At 41.7% G+C, this 27,372-nt stretch overlaps 1 protein-coding gene across 5 annotated transcripts in view; it reads right to left on the bottom strand.

Annotated features, from left to right (window-relative positions):
• grin2ba (glutamate receptor, ionotropic, N-methyl D-aspartate 2B, genome duplicate a) overlaps positions 1-27,372 on the bottom strand; it is a 136,771-nt gene that overhangs the window by 15,027 nt on the left and 94,372 nt on the right. For all 5 annotated transcript variants that reach the window (XM_019358152.2, XM_013270153.3, XM_025906790.1 and 2 more), the window contains exons 9-15: positions 20,051-20,259; positions 19,460-19,631; positions 13,295-13,448; positions 11,871-11,996; positions 8,317-8,546; positions 8,043-8,203; positions 6,914-7,101 (exon numbers count right to left, since the gene is read on the bottom strand). In XM_019358152.2, coding sequence (XP_019213697.1) covers positions 6,914-7,101; positions 8,043-8,203; positions 8,317-8,546; positions 11,871-11,996; positions 13,295-13,448; positions 19,460-19,631; positions 20,051-20,259 — 1,240 coding nt within the window. The remainder of the gene's footprint in view (positions 1-6,913; positions 7,102-8,042; positions 8,204-8,316; positions 8,547-11,870; positions 11,997-13,294; positions 13,449-19,459; positions 19,632-20,050; positions 20,260-27,372) is intronic.

Here is a 27,372-nt window from a genome sequence, read left to right as displayed (position 1 = left end):
ACAGAGGAAGAGTAACACACACATGCCACCAGTCACATGTTACTCACATTAGTCTTATTTGCATTGTTTTCTCCAAATAATTGCATCTATAGGTGTCTGGTATGCATCTGATGCTAGTCCCCGAGCATGTGCTTGCGTTTGTGGGTCACCTTCTGTTTCATCACGAGCTGTTCTCTATCAAAGCCGACTGTGGCAGGACAGGCGTCGGTTAATTAATCATACATTCAGCCGCTGTCGCTCCACGTCAGCGCAACTCCACCAACACACAGCCCAGCCTGGCCTCTGAGCATCAACAAGCGTCTCCGCAGCATGTAAACTTAAAAATAAGAGGCACTGCACACAAAGGCATAAATACACATCACCCAGCTGCCTCTACTTAGATCTACTGATAAACAGTAACTGGAACCCTTGTGCAGCTATTCTGACACTGGCATCTTTAGGGCAGTCTCCTGGGAGTCAGTATGCCACTTTGTCATTTGTTTTCATTTTAGTGGAAAAACTCATCTTTTTGTTGTTCAATGGACATCAGAGAATACAGAGTGAGAGGAGACAATAACTGTACTTGACTGGCTTAAAATCCAGGACACGGTTACAATGTTTTACACTCTCATACAGAAACTGTCCTCCTTTCACACTGATAAGACTGAGACTAAGACACTATTTAATAGATCTTTTACTGAGTCCGTTTTATCTTTTCCTTGGTGTCATGGTACGGTAACCTATCTCTGAAGGACAGAAACAAACTGATGCAAATTGTGAACCAGTCAGGGAAGCTGCGAGGTACATCACAGCTCAGCTTAGAGTCTCCGTATACCAGACAGCTGCAGAGAAGGACCAGCTCCATCTTAAATAATGACTCCCACCCCTTACGTGGGGATTTTCAGCTTCTTCCCTTTGGACAGAGGTTTGTAGTCCTTAAATGCAGGAGAAAGCATTAGAGAAATGACTTTGTCTTAGTTGCTATTCTTTATTTAAGCGATAGCAAATTGTCCACTTATCTGTTTCATTCGGGGGGCATTTGACTTCAGCAGCATTCATGGCATCTTGAATTTTAACCCCTTTCCTCCAGTCCTCCAAACCCCTCTAAACATTCAACTCAAGATTCACTAAGACCTCTAGGAGCCTTTAGCAGTGCTGAGCGTCACTGCAAATTTTGGTATCGATCCAATATCAAGTAAATTAAGGGCAGTATTGCCGATACCAATACAGATACTTTTAACCTATAAAAGTGTGTCATGATTTATGAGCTGAATCGTTGTTGATTTGCCAAATTTTGAAGAGATTGTAATGAACATCAAATGACAGTGTTGTGATTTCGTTCTTATATATTGGTACTGGTTTTTTTAAGAGAGCTGGAGTGTAAATGCGCCTGTCTTTAAAGGACTTTGTGTCAGCTTCAGTTGTTTAAATCTACTATAGGCTATAAAGAATTGACGTAAGAGTGAACAGAAAAAGGTTCAGACATTTTTCATAGTGCATGTTTGGGGTATTTTTTTTTAATTAAAAAAAATTATAAAAATCTATTCAACACAATTCATACTGAACTATGAGAATAGAATCAAAGTATCGATCCAATTGCATTAGTATTGATCTAATACCGATACCAGTGTTGGTATTGATACTGTCAAAATTTGGATTGATCAGCCCACCTCTAGCCTTTACATGAATCACATGACTCATGTCACATGCTCCTGACATGAGTCAGCTATCTCTGCTTAATGATCAAGTCCATGACATGAGACTGCAAAATCAAGTGAGTGGAATTTCAGTTATCTAGGTCTATTCAAGTGGATTTTCACTGTTTGGTTCAGTTATTTAATAACTCAGTCACACTAAAATAAAAATTGGACAACAAACGCCTTACAACTAGGAAAAGAAATTGGTGGTTGCCTGGTGATTGAAATGCTTTATTTATTTATTTGCATTTTGCATTTGGCAATTGAAGATGTTGCAGTAGCAAACTTTTTCCTACTGGTTGATGATGTTGCACGCTCAACCTCTGGGGAACCAGAGGTCTCTTTGCAATGGGGGACTCAACTCCTCTACTGAGCTGGTTGCTATATGATTGTATTTTGGTTATAGTATTATAAAAAAAAGCAAGATTGCCGCTACATAATCGAATTAAATCATCATCCTCCAGCAACTATGTCAAAATTCGAGGTTACGAGGTTCTTGCTAGACTTAGGTAGTTAATCTGAATTTTTATTTCAGAATTTCTATCTATGTCTATAGCAACGATTTGTGATTTTTACTGATTTATTACAGTTTATTGCCATATTGTCATTAAAAAGATTGCATGCAACTAAGAGACCAACTAGGTCTTATTTTTGTCTCGAAGCAGCAAAGTTACTTAGAAGTTGGCAACTGACTGCGAGTGGTTGCAAACCAGGTCCCCATCTTCGAAAGCAAAAAGCAAATTTCAAAAAGCAGTGAGATCACAGTTAATTGCACATGTTCTAATAACTTCGGTCATACCGCGGTCTCCCAACAACTGTTTTCCCAGTGTGACCATAGCATAACTAATCTGCTGTAACTCTGAGGGAATGCTAGACTTCTACACTTTAAAGCAGCATTACAACATTTTTTGAAACACGTTTTTTTTGTGGGAGCAGAGAGTTACACGTCAAAGTCAGTCGTTTCTTTGATTTTTGTATGATATAAGCTAAGCTAATAGTTTAGCTAGTAGCTTAGCATAATCTGTTTGTTTAATCTGCAGAAAACATTAAGTTGCTATTTTATGCCACGTTATGAGCCAATACTGTAAATGATTAAAATGCACACTAAATACATGAGTTGGCTCTATCGTCCATCTTTAACTTCTATGGAGCTTTGCTATGTGATAAACAAAATACAGACATCTTTCCTATTCTTAATTTAAGTCACTGTCTAAAATCTAAAAACCTTGTTACAAAATGTCATATAAAATCTTAAAGAAGTATATTTTATGACTGAATAAGAAGTAACTATTACATCACCGATGCCCGGTACCTCTGTAATGATGCAACAGGTCTTTCACTGATTTCAAGGGCAAAAAGTTCATCAGAAGCAAACGAATGATTCCGTTTAAAAGTGAAACGGGAAATTTTGCAGTTTAACTTTCAGGACAGCTGTGATATATTTTTTGCTCAGGCCTGCGTCAAACTACCCCGACTCTCTTCCAGCCTGCGTATCAGGCCACTGCGCTCTCCGCGTGAGTCTCATCACTTTCTAGGCCACCAGGAGGGGAGTGGATGGCGAGGCGTGGCAAAGTGACATTGAAATCCTGAGAGGGGCCAGACAGGGCCGCTTGGTTTCTGTATTAATGCTTTTGCAGTGGCACACGGGGATGTTACAGCGAGCCGACCCACATTCACATTTGCAAGCAGACACATAAATTACTCTCAGCTAAGTTCGACGGGTTATTAAGTTAATTCTACAACTAACCTAACTGATCATCTATAAGCAACAAGCGCACAAAAGACTCTTCCTGAATCGCATGTAGGTTGATAAAAATAAACCTGTGTCATAAATAATCAGAATCTCTACACTGCTTTTACTTTATAGCCCATAGCACACACACACACACACACACACACACACACACACAGGCACTCATTTTTGGAGGGCTGACCCATATTTACATGTGCACGCAAACACACACACACAAACCCGCACACTAATGCACACACGGTTTAGAAATACACCAGGAGCTATGTTGGCACCTCTAACTGGGACACACTATAGCAGGCCCCTGAGGGCCCTTGGCTCAGGATGCTCACAACACTCTGGACCGTGCCCAAATAAACTAGCTACACCACACGCACTTGAACCTACACACACACAGACACACACAAAACTTCCATTACACTTCCCATACTTAATTGAGCTGTATATCAAAACCAGGCTGTTAAAGTGGTTAAACTTCACAACTAGCCATTGTTGGTGACGTTTTAATTTGTGCGTGACGAAGAGCTCAGAAATGGACATTTGGAACGCATTTCATTTCCTGCTCATTCACAGACTCATTAATGCTGCAGCTACAGCTGGGACAAAGTGTGTTTCTAAAGAACAAACCCCAGAGAGCTTTGCACAGTCTCCCATAAACGGCAAACATGATCATAAACCACCAGCTCCCCACACTGGGAGCTAAATCTCAACTTGTATTCCTAATGTTTTACTTTTTCACTCTGCATTTGAGATACAATATGTGGGAGTGGACTTACAGTACATTTGACTCGCGGAGCCAAGCAGACGCACAAGAAAAAGTATGATTTTTATCCTCGCTCTCTCCAAAATCCTTTCCTGAACAGATGGGAGTGGGTGAGATCCACAATTTTACAGTCTGAGAGAGATTTTTTTTCTTGCATGAGTGAAGGGAAGGGATTTCAAACATTCATGAAAATACTGTATTTCACGCTAATACGGTCCAGACTGTAAGTATATAGACAGTTACACATTTCTTAGTCTTCAGGCTCTGTGCCTCACTAGTGATACAGAAAGAACTGTGTGGGAGATATAGCTCTTCTATCACACAGTGCCAAAATTGTAGCAGTTTTAAAAGGAAATTGGCTTTTTTTTTTTTTTTTTTTGGGTGCGGAAGAGTTCGCATGAGGCTCGTAGCTAATTCAGTTACCATTTAGTTTGAGTGGGAGCAGCCTGGCAATATGCAGAGCAAAGAGTCGGCCGGGCAAGTGAAGAAGATAAGAAATTATTAGAGCCGCATCAAAGCTAGTTGGTTTGCCAAAATCAACAGTTGGGTTCATACTCAAAAGCAAAAGCAAAAAAAAAAAGAAAAAGAAAAAACGCCTGGTAGACGGAGAGGAGCACATGGCAAGAAAAATCTCAGTATAACAGCACAGCAAGTCAAGAATGCTGTCGAGGATTGAAAGTCTATTAGTTTAACCTCAGTGGATTCACCGTCGCCAAACTCATGAGAGAAAAATCAAGAGAGGAAAAAAAGGCAGTTTGTAAAAATTTGTGAAATGACCCTTAAAACTAGCCAGTGACAAACGTATGGTGTTAAAAAGGTATAGCCAATGACCCCGACCCTCCTCCTCTGCCAAATATTGGTGGAGATTCTGTTTAAGCGTGCATGACTGCCAAGGAAACAGCCAATCACACTGCAGTTTGCACGATCAGATTCAGCAAAATTCACCAGAAGAAATTTTGTGTTTTTTTGGACAAGACAGTCTTAAAGATATTCCTAAGTCGGGGGTCGGACGCCTTTCTCATGATGAGCACCATCTAAAATTTCCTCAGAAGTCAATGTGCCATATCAACCATTGCATTAGCAATAAATTAAAAAACCCTCTATATGAACAGTTACACACTATACAGAACAACTTTATAGAACTATATTTGTTTGCAGATGTTGGCATAGTGCAGTATTGCATTTGCTGAGCGGACAGCTCCTGAAGCATTTGAAGTAGCGGATTGTGGAAATTTCAACATCGCTTGAAAAAACTGTCAGCTAGCAACGTCTCTCTCACCGGTAGGCTAAGTGATTTTTAGCCAATTACAAGTTGAATCTGGTAGTTGGGGTTGTTAGCTAAGATACCGTTATTAAGAAGCGGCACAACTAATGTGTCTATGCGAGCTAATTTGCGATGTTCATCGGTGGCCCAGCCATTTATTTTTAATGCACCTTTCACATTAATTCACTGCGTGTCGTGCCATCAGTTAACCCTTTGCGTGTCAGCTGTGGCACGAGTGCCCAGGGTTGCCGACCCCTGTCCTAAGTAATCTAAAGGCTTTTCAGGAAGAGGAGAATACTAAACATCCTGCATCAGTCACATGATCTCACTTAAAGCGAGCTCCAACAAAAAAAGCGGGGGAGGAATAAAGTGTGAGAGGACTTTAGAAAGCTGCTGAATTTACCTGCTTTTGTCTGAGATCTCTAATTGGTGGTCAGTAAGTATAAACAGAGAATCATTGCTCATCCAGTTCCTTTTTTTTAAAAATCAAAAATGCAGAACCTGAAGAAGAAGAAAGTCTACACCGGACAATATTCATAAGAAAGAGCCTACAGCAAAGCCCGAAGCTGTTCATATTGATGGAGCTTTAGTTTCCCCCCCATTATAGCTCTTATTTAAATCGTATTTTCATACGTTTAGTTCTTTTTCCTGCTGGCAATGGTGTATGAAAACTGCAGACATGAAGTCATTTGCTAAGATTAGAAAAGTAAAATGGTGTAAAAACACATGAGGCACTCAGTCATTCAAATGAACTCACAGGTCAGCCACGTTTGTCAGATCCGAACTCTCAGCTGCTTGTCTGGGACTTTATCTGCTCGTTCATATGTGACAGGGGTAGGGAACTCCAGGCCTCGAGAGCCGGTGTCCTGCAGGTTTTAGATCTCACCCTGGGTCAACACACCTGAATCAAATGATTAGTTCATTACCAGGCCTCTGGAGAACTTCAAGACAAGTTGAGGAGGTCATTTAGCCATTTAAATCAGCTGTTTTGGATCAAGGACACATCTAAAACCTGCAGGACACCGGCCTTCGAGGCCTGGAGTTCCCTACCCCTTATACGTGAGATACCCTCAGTACTGCACAGCTGTACACACAAATGTTTTTCGTGTCTAACAAGTGATCGTCAGGTTTTTCAGGTGCATTGAATTTCAAATTTGCCTGAAAGTAACCTGGGTTAGCTCATCTGATAATTGTTTTTCAGCTTGTCCTGCTGTCATAACACAGTTTAAACAGTTTGGTGAACACAATGTTATCCCAAAATAATAAGTCAACAGAATAAGTTGGGCACACCTATCCTTTAATATTTGCTTCAAGGTCACGGAGAAGTTTTTGATCTGTGTTAAGGTGGTCTTATCTCTGCGTCTATCCGATCCGTTTATGTGTAATTATACAACTCATCGCATCAGCACAGCTGCGCGCGTGACAGCATTAAACGGTGGAGTGTCAGCTCGCTCGCTCACCGTCTCCAAAGAGCTGCAGGATGGCCAGGTCCACATGTCTCTTCCAGAGCGACTCCTTCTGGATGGCGATGCCGTACCCCGTGGTGGCAAAGATGTAGCCGCTGCCAATGGTCACCAGCTTGCAGCCCTCGTCCCTGCCAGCCATGTAGTTCAGCACGGCCGCATCGTAAATGAAAGCGTCTAGTTTGCTGGAGAAGAAGAGAGCGAGGGACAAAGAGGAGGAGAGATAGGTTACAATTAATTAGCACTTGGGAGTCAGACATCACAGCTACAACATTCCAATTAACCTGCTAAATAGCTCTAAGCTGCTGATAAGTCTAATAGACTTCCACTTGGTTTGCCAAAGGCTGGAGCTGGCACACAAACTGGCGAAAAGGCGCACTTGATGAAACTGAAGAGGGGGAGTGATAGTATTATTGGACGTATTCAGCTGAGATATATTTACATGAAGCAAGACAAACAAGAGAATTTAGCAGTGATTACCTTTGAAGTCATCGTAGCCTGAATTTTACATTTCTATTGAAATAGACATTCTGATCATTATAGTGACTATCATTTGACCTTTTTATGTTTTCAGGGTGATTTTTCAGCTGAATAAGTCCAATAGTGCTTCTGGGTACTTTAAAACGTGATTAGGACCATTCCAAACCGCATTCAATCAATTAAAATGAACAAAAAGCAGATTTCACCATAATAAATAATACTGTGCCCAAAACAAAGATATGCACCATTCAGTTTAATTCAATTTTTTCATATAATGCCAAGTCACAACAACAGCTGCCTCAAAGTGCTTTATATTGTAAGGTAGACTGTACAATAAGACAGAGAAAACCCCAACAATCGGACAGCCCACTAAGCCCTAGCACTTTGCAACAGTGGGAAGAAAAAACTCCCTTTTAATAAGAAGAACTTCCAGCAGAACCAAGCTCAGGGAAGGGCAGTCATCTGTGCGACCAGTTAGGGGTGACACTGACCGAAATACTATTTTCACTATCTCAAGTAATATATTCTAACATAATTTGCCAGTAATAGATTTGTGAAGTTTAAACATAAATGTGGTTATTTTAATTTTGACATTTTTCTTTTTTAAATGAAAATAAATGAATCACGTTGTTGTGAACATGCTTACCCAGACTTGAGACTCTGCAGAGCTTCATTGACATTTCTCTGATGAAACTTTGTCATGTAGGAGTGCATTTCTGGGTAGTTGTTCCTAATGTTTCTCTCTGTACTTCCATTGGGGACGGTGCCAAAACGAAACGGAGGCGAGAAGTCGTTGGGACTCTGGAACTGAACATAAAAAACAGAGAACGGAGAGGCGTGTAAAACTCTGATAAGTCTTCACACACCATGGGTAAGGACGAGCGAGTGGCACAGCATCAAACAGAAACCTTTCACCTCACCTTTTTGTCTGACAGACCGGATACCTGGTCCACATATTCCTCCTGGATCATGAAAGCAGCCAGGTTGGCAGTGTAGGAGGCCAGAAAGATGACAGCAAAGAAGGCCCACACTGATACCATGATCTTACTGGTGGTGCCTTTGGGATTCTGCACTGGCACAGAGTTGTTGAAGACCAGACCCCACAGCAGCCAGATGGCCTTGCCGATGGTAAAGGATGGACCATGGGGCTCTAAATTAAACAGAGTCATGGTTAAAGAGAGTCGAACATTTCTGGAACAGTTGAACAATTTGGACTGGTGATTCTCCAGCTCAGCAGTGATTTTTTTAGAAGAACAAAACCAAAAATTAGAATTAATTTGGTACATATATTTATTTTAGGATTTCAGTATGAATCAAGGAGTTTCTATTTTTCCCCTTTTATGTTTCTGAGAAAGAAATTTATCAAGGACTTTGCTTTAAGACAAACAGTTAGCTTTGGTTTAGTGCTAATTAGCAAGCGCTTGCTCGCTAATATGCTAGACCTGAGTAGCCACTTGGATCTGGCTTCAAAATAGAGTTTGTAACACACTCAGCTTTAAACTGTAACTTTACAATATGTTATTTGTATCTTACTGAGCACTGTGTCAGTGTTTCGCAACCATACAGTATACGAACTCACTGTATCAACCAAGAAGCTAGCTTTAGCTGATAGCATGACACTCCACCTTCTTGTCCAATTACATTCCTGAAACGTGTTCCTTCACAAACCAGCCACCGTATTATACAGTCATGTGAAAAAATGGCTCTATGAAAACTTGCCATGCTCTATAATTTACTAGCTTGTAGAATCTCCTTTAGCATTGGTAACATGAAGTAATGGTTTTCTTTATGTTATCTCACAAAACTATGGAGGAATTTTGGCCTACTCTTCTTTGCATAGTTTATTCTGTCCATTTAAGTTTGCAGCCATGTGTGTATGCACAGCTCTGTTAAGGTCCTATCACAGCATTTGATACAGGTTGAGGTCTAAACTTTGATTCTGTTCTTTGTCATGCATTCTGTTTAGATTTGTTTGACTTGTTCGTTTGATTAGATTTGTTGCTGTTGGATAGTATTTTGTATACAACAGAGTTCATGGTAGACTCAACAACTGCAAGGTGGCCAGGTCCTGTGGCTGCAAACCGAGCCCAAATAATCACCCTCCACCGCCATGCTTGACAGTTGGTATGAGGTGTTTGTCCTGTTATGCTATGTTTGGCTATCACAGGTACTGTGGATTATGGACAAACCTGTCCAAACGGAACTGTTCCAGATGTTTTGTGGCTTATTCAGAAGCAACTTTGGAGAGAAGAGATTCTCTCCTGCAAACCCCTCAAAAACAAGTGACACTTGTTCAGTCTTTTTCAAATTTTACTGTCATCAACTTTGGCATTAATATTTGCTAAATGTGGTCTGCAGGGTCTGAGATGTAGCTCTTGGTTTTTTTAAATATTTTCTGCGTATTCCACGGTCTGACCTAGGCGTGACTTTGCTGGGATGTGAACACAGATTGTGGCATTGTGTTAACACACCTGAATATTCCAGACAAGCAAACTGCCAAAATGATTGCTGTTATAGAGGCGCTCACACTGTCTGATGATCAAGTTGATTATTAACCTGGCTGCTACGTTCCCTGTTACTTTTTATGGAAGTAACAAAAGTGTATTTTTCACATGGTTGTACCTTGTTTTATTCTTGGTATTTTTATGATATAATACAGCTTTACATGATGACAAGCAAGACCTGTTGTTTCATGTCACCTATATAATCTTATATGTGACTGCAGTAAGTAGATTTTTTTTGTTTTATGTAATTTGTTGGAGCATTGTTGGTTCCATTCGTCTATGAGTTGACAGACTGGTGCATTACAGCCATTATGCTGTGATTAGCAGTTGGTTCATAATTTGTGTGGGTATGTGTGATTGTGTGAGAGAGAACGAGAGGGTGTTTGTGTGCAACCATGTGGGTGTGTATTGTTGTGTGGACCGTTTGTTCATGGACAAACTGTCCTTATCGTGCCAAAAATCTCCTTTGTGAAGTTCGCAAGAAAGTTACTTCAATGAATTGGGGCAGAGATTTTACAAATCTGCAGTCGAGTCATTGATATGTTATTACATCAAATCCTCTGACTCCAAACTTCGATCTGCACTCTTCATGATACCAAACTCCCACAGCGCTACAAGCAGATAAAACAAGGAGGCACATAGAAAGAAAACAGCGCTTTAGGGAGGAGTACATCTTCTCCAGAAGCTGATGAAGGATGAGAGGAATGAAAAAAAGATAACTATTGTCTATATATAGCCACATCAGAGATAGAGAGTTGAGGGAGACATTGATTTTTTTTCCCTTGTTTCTCATCTTTTCAGCTGGGGAGATCTAAGACGAATCGAGCCCCGTGCTGTCAGAGTTGACGCGTGAAATATGAAAATGAATGCAAATGACTTGTCCGGTGTGAGGTAAGCAGCGCTGGAGGATTCGCTGAAACCTGTGCACTGCAGACACAACTGTAAATGATAAAAAGAGAGGCCGGTGAAGGAGGACGAGGAGAATGAAGTCAATGGGTCAGTGAGGACAGCTGGTCTAGGCTATATGTGGAGGTGGCCTGCAATGTGTTTCTGTGTCTCGTTCACTTTTTGTGAACAACAAAAAACATTTTGTACAACACGGGCCAACGCTTGTATTGTTACAGAAAGGAAGCATCTGTACCTGCACTTGTTTCTTTGGACCAAATAACTACTTGGACTACAAATCTCACTGAACACGCCGTCTCTGAAGAACCAAATTACTGGCCACCATTCTCATTCATAAACCTCACCAGCTAAGACAAGTAACCTGTGAACTGATAGTGATCCACGACATTTATTTCTGTGGATCTTATTAGGTGTTTAGTCTCATATCCACAATTTTCTTGGCTGTCAGTTCAGATGCTTTCAAAAAAAATCTGAAACAAAAACTGTCTGAAAATAAAGCCGACAACAGACAAGTAAATGCTGGGTAGTGCTGCTGAACATGCAAGTGTGTGTTGCGTATATCAAAGTGTTTATCAGCTATTCCTGTACCTAGTATGTGTGTTTAACACGTCAAGGTCACTAAAATATCATCTCACCTTATCAAAGAAATCTGAATAGACCTGCTGCCTGGGCTACGTGCACAGGCAACATGTGTACATGTTTTTCTGAAAATCTTCTAGGTCACAGAGAGCAGCTGCAGCACACAGAACAAAGTTTTCAACCAGGTTGTCATTTGTTGTGCTAATTTTCAGACTGAAAACGTGCCATTTTCACCCATGAACTAAGTGCTTTGACACACTTATATTCAATATAAATTCTGAAATGCTGAAATATAAATACTGCTGGTTTATTTATTGGTGGATATTAAGCATAGATAAACAGATGAAGAAGGCAACCCAGCTATAAGACTATTTATATCTATATCACTGAATGGTTTAGTCCCCGACAGGTACTTCTGTGTGTGTGTGTGTGTGTGTGTGTGTGTGTGTGTGTGTGTGTGTGTGTGTTGCGCTGAAGCCTCTCACCTCTGCCGTCAGCCAGACACCGGTTGTAGCCCACAGGGCTGAAGTACTCGAATATAAACACAGCCACTGCTGACACCAGCAACAGCATCACGAACATCATCACCCACACATCCGCACTGAAGGGCTCTGGAGGGCGAGAGAGCGAGAGAGGGAAGAGGAGAGAAAGATGAAGGGAGAAGGGGAGGGAGGGAGGGAGCATGGACAGAGAGAGATAAGTAAACGGGTGGGGCGGTGGTGGGGTGTGTAAGGAGGCAGAAGACGGGGAATAGACAAGGGACATTAGCAGAGAGCGAGGGAGAGGGAAAAAGAGCGAGGGCGGCGGAGAGAAAGAGAAAATGAAGCAAGAGAGGAGAGGGCAAGAGAAATATGCAAATGTGGTGCGCCAGATTGAGAAGAGGAAGGAAGCATCAGAGAAATGGAGTGGGAGTGGGAAATATAAGAGGGCAAAGAGACAGGGAGCAAAACAGTTAGCCGTATTATCATGCACTCCAGTGTTCGCCGTGCAAATGCGCTGAAACTTGGCTTCTATCATGTGGAGTGGCCACTAAATCTCTTTCTGTTCAACTTTTAAAGGGGAAAAAAATCAAACGGCGTAATAAAAAGTCATCACTGTCCGTTTGTCAGGAAGGCTAACGAAAAGACATTTGTGCAAAAATTGCTTATAAACTTAATTCCTAAGAATTCTTGAAATCTTTAAGTCGAACCATTTAAGTGAAACTGTAAAAGTCTGTACAGTACAAAAGGATGCAGCTTTACTGTACGCGTAAATATAAAGATATTAAAATGCAATTTGTCCCCTATGGTGGACTCTATGGATCATTTTGGACTCCACCACCAGTACAAACTGCATACACTATATGAGCCTGTACTATAGAGGGGATTTTGTTCTCTTTGAAGGGGCTTTGGTGGAGCTGACTATGGACAAAAGCACCATTGGTCCACATACAGTTAAAGGAAGGAGCCTGTCTATGCTAACTTAACAAACATGTATGCTTTTTCCTCTTATTTTTCCCATTTGATAAGGAATAATGCATTTTAAGCAATGACTAAATTAAACTCTACTTCCTGTGAAGGCCAAAACCTTTTTGGTGGATGCCAAATTTCATGCAGGAAGAGCCCTACAGCAGGGCTGTTTGTGCGCTGGCCATTAGGCCATTCTACATTCAAAATGCTGATTTAAAAAGATAACTTTCCAAAACCTACCAGATCAGAGCACAAATGAAGATCAATCCTTTAAGAATAGCGCTTAAATGCCTGGTGGCTTATCCACTGTTGTTTTATTGTTTAGTTTTTTTCAATAAACTGCACAAAAGAAGACATTCCTAAAGTTTGACCGGTCTTTCCTGGATCAGTGCTCCCACAGGTCAAAACACAGCCTTTGGTTTCTTCCCCTGATCCATCTCCCAACAGCTCGCCTTCCTCACCTAAGAAAGCCGAGGGCGAAACGGTGCCATTGCTGCGAGAGACCATGACGCTGATGCCTGTCTCAATAAAGGGGACGGAAAAGTCAATGACCTCCGACCTCTCCTCGTTGATGGTCAAGGAGCCGACGGCCATGTGAGCGTTTTTTAACACCACCTAGGAAAGACGCAAAAAAAAAAAGCAGAAAGAGAGAAAGTGTGTCTGTTATCTGTGTTTCTCAACACATCCGTCAGGCAGCTGTCAATAACAGAGGCAGTGTAAGGCAATGAATAGAGTCTTGTGTACTGTGGCAACAAACACATTCAAAAAAACTATTTCAATGGAGATAGTTAAGAATAGCTTATGGTCATAAAACAGCATAAAAATAGCATATCACAGCCATCAGTTCATTTGAAGGTGACTGTGCAGTCTTTCCAAATGTGAATCAATCCTGTTTGGAGATGTAACAGAGACAAAGGTGGACATCCTATGTCACAGGTTGTTTCGTAGATCTGTGATTACTGGTGTAATCACAGAGTTAATGAGTTAACAAGAGCACTCAGAGAGTGCAACTCCTCCCCAAGAGCAAGGGCTATGCTGTTTTATTACAACATGCTGATGTCATCCTGTTACGGCATAAATTATGATGTCATAGGGCGTTGCATTGAAAAAAATAAAAAGTATGTTGTACAGCTGTCCCTATGACCTTTTATGTGATGTATTACTCAAAATGTGACTTTTTCTAAGGTAAACTTTGACCTCTGGCACTAATAATAAAGGCTGAGGTCAAATGCTTAGCCAACTTGTAGGTATTCATGTCCCTCAAGGCCTAGTATTTTGTAAAGTTTGAAGATGACCCATAAAATAAATTGTGGGTAAAGGTTTTACTGATTTTCCCTTTTGGTGTGACCTTGACCTGATTTTCACCAATCAGCTCGAGCTGTTATTGGTATCTACCATCACACATAATTTGAAAATGATATCTCTGAAACTGTGGACGCAAACAGAAACAAACAGACAGACAAACAAACAGACTCAATTATGTACTGCCTCCCTACCTCCAGATATCTAAAGGTCATAGGCAAAGCATGAGTTAGACTTATGTTGTTTATGGAAGACATATTAAAGGAATTATTCGGACCAAAATTAAATATAGTTGTTTTTTTTCTCTGTCCTGTATTTATCCACTAGTGTTTTTTGTCAGTTTCATAATTTTAAAGATATCAGCTGAGGGGATGTCGGCCTTCTCTTGAATATAAAGGAATTAAATGGGACTTGATTTGGCACATTCACCTAACAAACAAAAGATCCCCAGTTTGATCCCAGGAATGGACACAAACTCCTTCACGGTTGTGTCAGGAAGGGCATCTGGTGCACAAAATCCGGCAAATCAAATATGTGGCACCGCCCGCTCTGGCGACTCTTTTTTAATAAGGGAGCAGCTGAAAGCAGTTTTCTTTCATGAGGGAAAAAGTTCCAAAAAACACATTTGAAAAATTTAGCAGTAATGTCTCGCTGTTGTACCCACGAGCCTCTCCTGAAGGGAGGATGGATGCTTTCTTCGGCTGAGTGATACAATTGCCGGGTGTAGTTTGATAGAAAGAAATTGGTTCCTATATTAAACTGCTCACAACAGGGATTGTGGATTTTTTAAAGTGATTTTTTATTCAAAAGAATATTCAAGAGAAAGCAGACATTTCCACAGCAGATATATTTTAAAATGCACATTAAAAGAATCTCAATGACAGACGGCACTGCAGGCTGGAGGAAAAAGCATGTAGATTTGATTTTCGGTTGGTGAACACTTTAAACTTTAGAGTGGACCTTATTTTTGGTCTTATTGTCAAGTTGCTCACTTCTTTCTTCTGACTCCACTTTAATCCAAACATGCCTAATTAAATATGCCTCAGCTGAGTTCCTGATATGCCGCTGTGTTATTTCAAGTGGAATCAGAATATGGGCAATCTCCTTCCAGTTTCCATCCCAACAATACGAGAGCAATAACATCTGTCCTAGAGTACATACAGCACTTTACCCTCGTCTTCAGTAACCACGCGGAGCAAAAGAGGCTGAAACACCAACCTCTCCAAAAAACAAAACCACAACTCAGTTCCTCAAGTTAAACTTCGTTCTGAGAAAGGGAGAAAAGTTGTAGTTCCTTTGTAGTTCCCTTCTCCTTGTCCATTAACATGTATAAAACATGATGCAGACAGGGCACTGTCTATCTGCTAGCTGTCCAAAAGAGTTTTCCGGCACATGAGGGAGATTAAATTTGATATGAGGTTAGGAAAGAAAGGAAACATGAGGCTAAGAAAATGGAGGCAACGGAGACAAAGATGGAGCGCGGTAGATCGAGACAGCACACTTTCCACACATATAGCACTCGGACTGGACACTCGTGACGCTCGCCAGGGGACGGAGAGGGGGAGAAAGACAGAAAGAGGGAGGAAGTAAGTGGGTTACCACAGTGGGTCAGGGCTGCTTGAAATAGCCGCCCCAATGCCTTCCTCTACCTGCCTCCCTCCCCTTCCATACCTCTGCACAGGTAGTATATTTAGCCCCAAATTTCTACAGCCCTACAGCACAGGGGGGGTAAAGTGGGACAGGACTGTCTCTCTGAGTTAATAAGGCGTGTGTGACTAGAGTGAGTCAAAGCTCCGCTGTGTGCTTCAGTGTTAGAGTGAGTGCGCGCACACAACAGTGAGTCATAAAAGGGAAAAAGACAAAGAGAAGCGAGTGAACCTTTGTTCGCTACCTGTGAAGTGGACCTTTACAGGCAGGGAGAATATTACACATCTGCTCTGCACATTATCTGCAATGCTTTTTTTCTGTCAAGTGTTTATGTGTGTGCAGCATGTGTGCATTTGTAACTTTCCGATCTTGCTTATTCTGCCAGCATATGAGTATGGATGTGCGTGATTGCCTTTGTGTGTGCGTGCCTTAATGTGCGAACATCTCCCTGGGGAAGACAACGAGTCCAACCAGCAGCGTACTCACTTCCTCTCTCTCCGTTCGCTCTCTCCATCTCCCTCCTACGACTTGTTCTCTCCGTGTTATGAAAGTGACCCATGTGGGTGTTATTGAGAATGAGCGAGCGAGGTTCTGCGTTTGCGTGTGTTTATGTGTCTTGGCTGGTGTGTCCGTGTGTGTGAGCGCGTGCCAGTCTTTATGTGTCTCAGCTAGCGAGGCTAAAATTCATGTAATCAAGTGTATTGCCTCTAATATTTTAGATTAGGTGAACTGGGGGCAAAGCAAGTCAGTGCAGCCCGTGAAATGTGACACTAACTGCTAGAAATGAGTTAGGACAAAATGTAGGACTTCTCATCACATTCATTGATTTTCTTTCTTTTCTTTTTTTTAAATTTGATCTTTTGTCTTTGTGAGATGTGGCAAATTGTGAAAACGCCCTCGATGATCTCTGTGAGATATCCAGGAGCGCGCTCAGACATGTTTCGTGCAAGCGTGCGTCGCCGTCGGTCCAGATCTCGGTCCGCCGTCAATGTGAGATATGCTGCAGTTTTGGCTGTTCTCCAAGCGGAGAAGGACGCAGGTCGGATTTAGTTAGATCCAGCAGTTATGGCGGAGCTTTGCTGAAGTGTGAGAGTGTAAATCTGACCTTACAAGTGCTTTCTCTTTGAGCAACATAAAGAAACGGTCTCACCAAATAGGGTTTCTTTGTGTCTACATGTCTGCTTTGGTTCATGTGCTTATTCAGGCATTAGAGTCTGTTGTCTGCATGTGTAAGAGAGGTGGATAAATGCCCCCCTTCCCCCCTCTATTCTCCTAATGACCATTCATCTGTGGAGGTGAGAAGGAGATGGTACATTACGACGCTTTTAGTCAGGGCGATAGAGTTTATTACAGGTGGCCACACTTACAGCTCGGTGCCCACTAAAGAGAGGTTGACTGTAATGGCTTTATGTAAGAGATTGAATGTGTCAGTAAATTGAATAGCAAAAGTGTCCACGCAGGAAAAAGCAGACATGTAAACTCATCTCGTCTCTGTCTTCTGTGACTTCCGAAGGCCGCTCAAACTTTATTATCCACGCAAAGTTGAGCAAAGCCAAAGTCCTTCAGTAGCATCTCTGACAAAGCATGTCCTCAACCCGTGACCTTTGGGGTCCTATTGATCTGTTTGCCTTCATTAACAAATGGCCAACGTCAGACAGCACAAGTGCAGTTCGCTCTTATAGGTTGAAGTATGAGAACTGACAATGACCTTACCTTGGGAGCAATGTCGATTAGGAAATGTTTCAAGCCCGCAGTGAATTGTTGCAGCTGACTGAGCTGAACCTGGGGTGAGGTGCTTAACCCATCTGACATAAGAATTAGCCCCGTGTGGCAGAAGCTTGACCCGGAAAGGGAAGCTTGTAATTCAAGGTATGAAAACGCGCTTCAAAGAGGAAATGAACCCTTCAGGCAGCCCCTGTGTAAGTTAAATATAGCTCAGGACATTGAAAGCAGACAGTAACTTTGATCTTTTATTCACCTTCACCTCCATCTTGGCAGTAACTCCAAGCATCCTAATGCAGTCCGCTCATCTCAGCAGAACAACAGAAGAAAGAATCGCACTGGCTGCATGGTAAAAACAATAAGCAGCTGATATAACAATGCAGTAAGAGGCAAAGGGTACACAGCTTTGACTTTTTATTTCTGCTGTCCAATTTATGTAATTCATTTTGTAGCGCCAATAGTTTTGAAATGGCACCTTTTATTGTTACTTCAAACCAAGCTCAGTCTGCTCTCTGAGCAGATCAGCGGATATGAGGAAACCTCAGTGCCAGTCCACACCAGCTGATGGCTAAACTAATATACTTCATACTCATTCAGTTAGGTTTATAGAGTTGCTTTAGCCTGGCTAAAGTTGATCCTGCAGCTCCAAGCCACTTTGCCACCCACCTCCACCCCAGCTACTTTTTTTCACACTGTGTGTTTTTCTTATTTTGTGGTATTTTGGTTGTGTTCGTGCTCTCCAGAGAGGGGTTTTCAACCTAAGGAAACATACTTGCGTCCAATCCTCCAAAAACACAATGCTGACTGACTGGAAAAGTGGGTCAGAACAGGGAAGGGAGCAACAGCGGCCATTACCACAAATGGGTGAAGCACGAGAAATACAGTATGAGAAGCCTGGCTGGTGGCTGTAGTGGACATTTTTCATGGTTTTTAACATTCGGATTCAATTCAGCTCTATGTATCATATACCTTTGTTCTTTTCCATAGCTGGTTAATGGACCAATAACAACACAAGCAAGAGCAGCCCACAGACTGTTTGTCACACTGCCCCCTGGTGACAGTGAAAAACTACAGCATGTCGACAATGGTCTGCTAGGCCATGATGTATGTATGATGTGTCTAAACTGATTGTGATTATTTATGGTAGTTGCTGTGAAATTGATTACTAAAGCCCCACTGCTGCTGGTCTGGTGTTCGGTGACCTCCCTGGCAACTGCTAGTGCATATTCTGTTATTAGTTGGTGGGTAGTTTCTTGAGGTTTCTGGCCGTCGCTAGCATGACATTGATCACAAAGATGTATATGTGGATGCACCAAAAACTTACTTGTGATTTCTTTGGCAAGTTGCCTCAGTAGCCCAAAGTCTGCTGGCAGCAAACACTAGCAAAGTACTCACCAAGAGACTAAAACAAAAGTCGGGCGTATTTTGAAGTAGAACATTCTCCGTTTCCGGTTTGCATTGCGTTTTTTCAAGTTTCACTACAGCTCGGAGAGTAAATCACGAGGAATTTTTAGTGCAGCATTCTCAGCCTAACATCAGACAGCAAACTCCACCAACCACTTGCAACTGGTCAGGAACATCCATTTTTATCTTTCCGTCACAACTGGTGGTTGACAGTTGGTTGGCCTCCGGGTCTGTATGACTAAGCCTTTATTTAATCAATGCTGTCTCTGCTGTCATTGATGTCTGCTCTGTTTTGTATGGGGGGTATTGCAAGAAATGACTGCAGATGGGAATAATTTTATTTTGACAGTAGGAGTCCTGATGGATAATAAGTGCAACTGTCATGTAATTTGCACATGCATGACAATGAGACATTATTAGTGGATATCCTTTTTGATGATATCGTCTCCATTACATGCAGAACTGTCACTTCTGCATGTAATGGAGAAAAGGTGTGCAAAACTAAAAGATAAGAAACAACAGAGACACAAACAGACGTATTACATCCTTACCTCTCCCACCATGCCGTTCCAAGTTCCATTGACTTTCTTGCCATGTTTTCCATTGGTGACCAGGTAAAGGTCATAGGTAAATTTGACTGACTTGGCAATCTTCTTCAGGATGTCGATGCAGAAACCCTTACAGCAACGCTTGATGTAGATCCCTGACTCTTTCGTCTGATTGCTGCATAAAAGGACAGATGGACAATTATTTAATTAAAAATGTACATCTGTGTGAATGGCCATGAATCATTAATTGTAAAAGTGATTTGGTGTTTCTGGCACTGCCACTGTCACACCGATGAAGTGTGAAATGATTCCACCTCGGGCATGCAAAGCTGCCGTGGGAAATTAACATCATTCACAAGCAAATTTTAGGCAGTTGCCAGGCTTTTCATTTCTGCTTTGGTCAGTTCTGCAGTAGGTGGATCTGTGAGCTACTGTGGCAGATGGCAGAAAAAATATGTGTAAAAACTCACACTAATCTAACCTTTTACTCAGTGGAAATTAGTTTTTGTCTTGTAATGCATTCTTACGTTTGATTCTCAGGCATTTCAGCATTAATCTGACACAGATTTTATACACGTGAAATTTGAGCCTCACACTGATTTGATCTGTTTGCGGCAGGGTACAGTGTTCCTCATGCACGTCCCACTAAGCGGATCCACGTCTTCCACAATGACGAACGGAGCCTCCTCCAATGTCACGATGGACAGGTGGTCATCCTCTCTGTTTGCTGGTCCCCCGTATAGTTCATAGCGAGGCCACACATGGTACTTCATGGACAGGGAACCGTTCTCCCATTTACCCACCTGGAGAAACATCGAGAAAACAAAAGAGAGTAAGTCTGCCTTTAAAATCATACACCAAGTAAGACTTTATTCCTTTATGTAGTTGCTTAATAGCAATCATGGAGAGACTTGCGGTCTTTTTATTTTCGTCTTTTGTGATTGAGCCTTGAAGTGCCGAAAATAATACTGAAACACATCAACTGGCAGAAATCAAAATAAAAAAAAGAATTTGGATTAAATTTCACACTGCAGTAACTCAAGACCATAAAAAAATAACTGCAGCTCTGCAACTGCAAACAGTTCTGAAATATATCACCAGCGATCCTGCATGGTGTTCAAGCAAAAATATCTCAATGTAATTTTAGAGCTTCTTTTTCTACTTTCTGTATTTTTGTGATTTTGAGATGAGAGGAGAGGTGACTTTTCCTGTTTTTGGATCACATGTCTGTTTCTAGCCACACTATTCTCTGGTGAACACACCACTGGAGATCCACACAGCGTTTCTCTATTGGAGGTTTGAGGATCTCCAACTGCCCCTAGGAGACGACCCCCGAGCCAACACGCCAAACCACCTCAACGGGCCAGTGATGCTTTTTTGACAACTTTGCCACCCACAGTGTACAAAGCTTTCTTCAACACCAGTTAAATAGTTCAGGTTTATAAAAAGATCCTTCTTCATCCCGACTGTAGCACAAATGAATAATGATGAAAAGTCAAGCACCAAGATCCACTTGTTGTCTGGAAAATGAGTCCCTACTTTCTCTCTAAAGATACCAGGATGGCTTTTTAGAGAGACAATAGGGACTTCTACAGACTTCTTCTCGTAGCTTGTCCAGAAGTCGTAGAGACCTTACCCCAGTTTCCTGAGTTTTAATTAAATCACATTTTTAGAAGAACCCCACCTAAAGCCACTTCCTGCTATCCCAAGTCGTGTTTTCACTATCAAACTAATAATTCTATCCTGTAACAACCTGATTTCCTTTTCTAACTCCTGAAAACAGTTTTGTCCAATAGCCATTGTGTCACTGTGTATTCTTGGCGAGAAGAATTCCAACAAAAAAACTAACCTGTGTTTTTCTTAGATCTCACCATTGAGACAGATTGTCAACATCTTTTTGTTATCAAGTCTCCAGTGACTCCAGAAGTCAGAGAAAGCCTGCCAGAACTCTCTGTTATGGGTCAGTCACACATTAAAGTGACAATATGGTGAGAGCATGCCAGCAAAGAGACGCCTAAAAACCACTAAATGGTGATCAAAGAAACCAACAGGTGGTATTGCTGCTTTAACCAGCGTATTACTATAAATTTGATTAACATAAATTAGATCAACCCTGGCTGCCCTCCAGCTGCCTTCAGAGATTCCAGATGTGTGTATTTTCTGACTGATGGATGAAGCTTCCTCCAGATGTCTCTAAGACCATTTTAATAATGACGGTGGACAGAAGGGAAGCTGAAGGTGTATAAGGTTCCCCTGTAATTCTACCAGCTGAAGGATGGGTGGTACGTTTACAATCCCACTACTACTGAGCCATTATTTAACTGTTTTGGTTTATCGTTTAATTTTTCAGCTCATGTCAATTTTATTTATATAGCACCAAATCACATCAGCAGTTGTCTGAGTGTGCCTCAGAAAACCTCAACAACCTGATGACCCACAATGAGCAATCACTTGGCGACAGTGGGAAGGAAAAGCTCCCTTTGAACAGGAAGAAATCTTGGGGAGAACCAAGCTGAGGGAGGGGCAGCCACCTGAGCTTGCCCCTCCCTCAGCAAGTTTTGTTTCTCTATCCCTGCCCCCACTGATATTTAACGTTCCTATCCTCAAATCTTCCATACAGAGCAGAGAGGAAAAAGAAGAAAGACGGGACAGTGAAACCCTTCCAAGAGCAAACTATCTTCTTCTTTTATTGTCATAGGAGCTTTCCCCCGTTTTTCCTTCCTGAGTTTAGTCAGTATCTTCTTTACACAAAACCCTTTTTGTTTACTTAGCTGGTCGTGACCAACTGCTCTCCTCATCTGTAAAACAGAAAAGTCTGGGGAAAAGTCTGACTCCCACAGACAGTCTTCCAAGGATTTTATCAAAAAAGTAGCAGGAGTACAACTGTTGACGCTCGTCTCGTGATACAATATCTGAGGACTGCTACAAAGATTCACCCTCAAGCATTTATTACTCTTTATTTTCAAGATTTATGCCATTCAAACAACCTGTAGTTATACTCTGATTTTCAGCTTCAGCTGCCTTTATTCTCGTCTGTCCACTACCTTCACTGTCCTGCATGACAGAGAAGTCTCTGTCATGCTGACCAGAGCTTCTTCATTTCCCTTCGTCAGTCTCGTGCACGACTCCTTCCACTCTAGCCTCATGTCTAACGGGAAAGCAGAACACTCACCAGAGAGAGATGCCATAACTTTTTTGTTTTGTTTGTTCACCTCAACTCAGTTAGTGAAATTACTATCTCAAGAGAGTGTGTAAAAAAAAAGAGGAGAGGAGGAGAGGAGAGGAGAGGACTGGGACACAGAGTAGAGAATGAGAACAAGGTTATTCTGAAGGGCGAGACTGAAACAGAGGGAAAGTGCAGAATTCAGATAGAGCGTAGAGGACGGGTAGAGAAATACAGAAGTGGATGGAGAGATTAATTGAAGAAAAAAAGAGATGAGAAGCAGCTAATTTTGCAGAGAGAAAGGGAGAGTTTAAAGTAAGAGAATGAGCCAAGTGAGTGTCTGGATGACAGAGAAAGAAAGCCAGAGATGGAGCTCATTCAAATGCAAAATACGGGCTCTTCTGTAGAGGAGTGTCCAGCTGTACGTCTGGAGGGCCCTCTAGCCCTTGTGGCTCTACTCCACTGAATAAGCGTCATCAATTAGTCAATTTCCCCCGGATGGCTCTCACATAAAACCATACCTGGAGACTATGCCTGTGCCCTTTCCTCTGGTTGTGCCAAGTAGGCCATTTTTATGAGCGGAAAGACGTGGGTGGAAGTGGGAATGGATCATCAGCTAATTGGACTCGGTATAATGCGAGGCAGGGGAGGACAGGGAGCTGTGGTGTGAGTATGTAAAGTTAGGTTTGCACTCTCATTAAATATGTAAATGTGCTCAAACACATTGGACTCTGGGGAGCACAAACTTGGCAAGGCTGCCTGGAGTGGACAAACTAAGGCTGTGTATCTCTGGGGCACAATGCAGCCTTTTTCCTGTTTGGACAAAAAAAGGGGGGAGTGAGCTGGAGCAAGTGATGGAGACAGACAGAGATGGAGGTGGGGGGACTTTAAGAAATGAGTGGGGTGTATTGGAGGATAAGGGTTAAAATCAACCAGCCAGGGCAAAAAACAGGACTGGATACTACAGTATACCTGCTACTTGAAAGGTGCAGTGGAAGGATGGTTGTAGCTGGAACTCATTAGGATCCAAGAAAAGTGGTTCAGCTGGAAGTCAAGCTAAGAATTAAACATGAGCGAGGGAATAAGAGGAGGAGGTGGAGGAAAAGGGATGGGGTGGTTCAGGCTGCAAGGGGAGAACGGGATAGAAAGGAGGGAGAGTGGGGTAGAGAGGAGGGGAGAGTCTCACCTTGTTCTCCGATCAGAGGACAGAATATAGATTAGAGAGGCAGAAGAAAGAGAGAAATACGGAGAATAAAGAATAGGGAGAGTCAAAGGAGTCAGACTGCAGGACACAGAAACAATGGAGGGTGAGCATCAGGAAACACAGATGCATGGCGGTGACTTGGCAGGTGGTGATGCGTCAGGTTCATTTAAGGTTGTGGACACGGGATTATTGTTGCCATATGTTCACTACCATCTTCTTTTCCACCTGTGCTTGGAGACTTTTTTCCCAGCCTGTACAATGAAAAATCTGCACCTTCATTCACTGAACGAAAGTTTTACATTTAAAGTTTGACTGACATTTAGTTGTTATTCATTAAGTCGTACGTTTCGATACGCGAGTCAGCAAGTCTCTCGCAGCTGAACTTTCAACCTCTCGGCTTTAAAGGCCTGTGGCACAGTGCGGCGCCTGAACCATTTCTGTGCATCAGACTCAATTTCATCTCTCCATTCTTTAGCTACAACTGCTTATGTGTGACGGTTATATGGAGGCGGAAACCAATCCCAGTTTGCATTATGCAAGAGGAAGGATACAAACTGGGCAGGCTGGCAGTCAATCACAGAGCTGACACATAAACGGACAGCCATTCACCTCTGTGTTCACAGGCAATTTTACCACACGGTTACTCAAACCTGCATGACTTTGTTCTGTGGGAGCGTGGAAGCGTTAGCAGAACATGCTAACAAAAAAGGCCACTGGAAGTTGGGAGTCTACTTTTGTCCACAGTAAGTAACAATTAGAATATCATCAGTGTCTGAGCAACTTGTTCTACACACATTGTGTTAAATAATGTCATCACAATCACAGCTCAACTCAACTCAACGTTGTGTCAGTTGACTGTAAATTCTTTGCTAATGGCAGCAAGTCCAGATCACACCCTTAAGGCATTCTTTGCTTCAACAGGACCAAAATTACATCATTTTATGAATCCAGAGTTTTCAGTCATGTGATCGTCATGTGACCGTCTCACTACCCTGGCAGGCAAAACATTACTCCAACATGACCGCAAATAGGGGACACAGAACAAAAGTGTTGTTTTTTCATCTTTCTTGAGTCAAAACTACTTGGATCATCTATCCATGGAGGAAAAACGAAGGTGTTTTTGGTGACTTGTGATCCATATTCTGCCGATGCAGAGCTCCTGTTCACTGAGAATCTTAAAAAAATCCCTCACCTTACACTGCTGCCGGGATGAAAGCTTTCAAAGTAAGGACAGCTCTCTGTTTTGTTTTGTTTTTTGAGGTAACGAACGAGAAATTGTTCATCGTTCAAAACGCTACATACAAACTACCACATGTAAATCTTGCGTTTTGTTGGCTTGGGCATTTACAAAGTAGGGCCAGTAAAGTTTCAATAGCATTAATTTGTCACATTATTGTTACATCATAACAGTAAAGCTGACTATGTATTTTTCTGTTGTCAGTAAATCATCCCTACAGTTCAAATGAGCCGTCACTGACAGTCGGGGTCACTGTGGAGAAGAAGGGACTAGTGGCCTGTAAGGCAGGGTTAGCAGAGGTGTGCTTACATGTTGGTGCCATGTCCACACAGTTCTAGCAGCTGTAAAGCTGAACATTCAAAGACTTTCAAAGGATGAGTGGAAGGCAAACAGGGTGGGCGTGTCCCAGTAGCTCTGACATCATGTGAAAACTATGGATTCATTGATTTTTTACATTTTTTTGTCCAGGACATTCTTTGCTCTTGCTGCCTTTAAAACGATTTTCTTAATTAATAAGAAACGTTTTTTAATTGTTATTTGTTTTTAACATTGCTACCATCCAGTTTTTAAAAATGCCCATCCTCTGTCAGTTCTAAATTTTAAATATCTAGTCTGCACGAGGTTTAGGTAAACAGAATGAACCAGAATAGATTCATTACTCCGTATCTTTATTTATTTAAGAAAAATCAAGCCAAAATGCACGGTGAGAAACTACGTATGACTTTCTCTCATGTCAATGTGGAGGAATTTTGCCCCAGTCTTTTTTGTAATGTTGCTTCAGTTCATTGAGATTTGCAGGTGTTCATTCATGCACAGCTAACTTAAGATTCCACTGCATTTTAATCAGGTTAACTGTGACTGGGCAGTACTTTTCTTTTCTTTTTCAGCCACTCTGTTGTATATTTGCTGCTGTGCTTGGGATCGTCGTCCTGTTCCATGGCCTAATTTTAAGCCAAGCATTAGCTGTCAGACACATGGCCTCGTATTTGACACTAGAATACTTTGGTATGCAGAGGAGTCATGGTCGACTCCTTACAGTCATCTCCACCACTGTGCTTCACAGCTGGCATGAAGTGTTTATGCTGATATGCTGCATTTGAATTTCTCCAAATGTAGGTTGGACATTATGGCCAGATATCTCCACTCATGTCCCATCTGTCGAAAGGACATTGTTCCACAAGTCTTGTGGTTTGTTCGGATCCACCTCTGCAAACCTGAGCAGTGCTGCTGCTGTTTTTAGTGTGAAGAGGCTTTCTCCTGAAAACCCTTTGAAAAAACATATCTTTTCATTCTCTTTCTAATTGTACTGTCATGAACTTTAACATTTAACATGCTAACCGAGGTCTGTAGAGTCTGAGATATAGCACTTCTGTTGTTTTTAGCAATTTCTCTGAGCATTAAGCGATCTGACCTTGGGGTGAATTTACTGGGACCTCCACTCCCGGAAAGTTTGGTGTAGGTCTTGAGAGTTTTCCACTTGTAAATAACAGAATGATCAATCTCAGATTGTTTGGAAATGACCTTATAACCCTTGCCAGATTGATGCGGAGCAACACTTGCTTCTCTAAGATCATTGATGTCTTTCTTTCTTGGCATTGTGTTAAAACACAACTGAATGAAGTTTTAACACTGCTTCTGCATTTTGCCTTATACTTTTTATTATCATGATGTCTGTATATGTAAACTTTTTTAAATGAACGAGGGTATACTTTCTTAACAAGCCTGTATTTGGGAAGAACTGCTATATCAACCAACTCTGACACTAATAACATCATCACATGTGAAACGGACCTGAGAATGAATAACTTCTTTATAAGCAGATGAGGATTGGTGAATTCTGGATATCTGTATGTATGGAATGGTATAAAAAAGTTACTAATTTTACTGAGAGAATACATTTTCACTCCATATATTTACCTTGATCTCCATGTCCCACCCTGTCTTTACAATAACTTGCTGCCTGTTAGTTCTTAAGGGTATCTTAACATCTTTTTAGTGGAAAAAAATAGATTTTTTTGGAGACAGCGCATAACCAGGAATGATTTTGTAACAAAAAAAAAGCTGCGTAATAAATAGGCAACTGTTAACCAAAGTTTTGAAATTAAAACAGCTCTGGAGCAGCATTCAAATAACACATCACCACTCTGGAGCCTCTGCTGCAGTGCATTGCTCAAAGGCACCTTGACTGAGCTGATAATATCTAATCAGAGTAGCGCCTATAAGGCTTAAGGCTTAAAATGCTTGAAAAGTGAAAATCAGACGATAAGAGATCCAGATAAAAACACACAGATACTCGCGGACTTCATAGGGAA

The sequence above is a fragment of the Oreochromis niloticus genome, linkage group LG4, assembly GCF_001858045.2.
Source record: "Oreochromis niloticus isolate F11D_XX linkage group LG4, O_niloticus_UMD_NMBU, whole genome shotgun sequence".
Lineage (NCBI taxonomy): Eukaryota > Metazoa > Chordata > Actinopteri > Cichliformes > Cichlidae > Oreochromis > Oreochromis niloticus.
The sequence above is the reverse complement of the archived record's forward strand: the minus strand, read 5'-3'. Positions and strand labels throughout refer to the sequence as shown.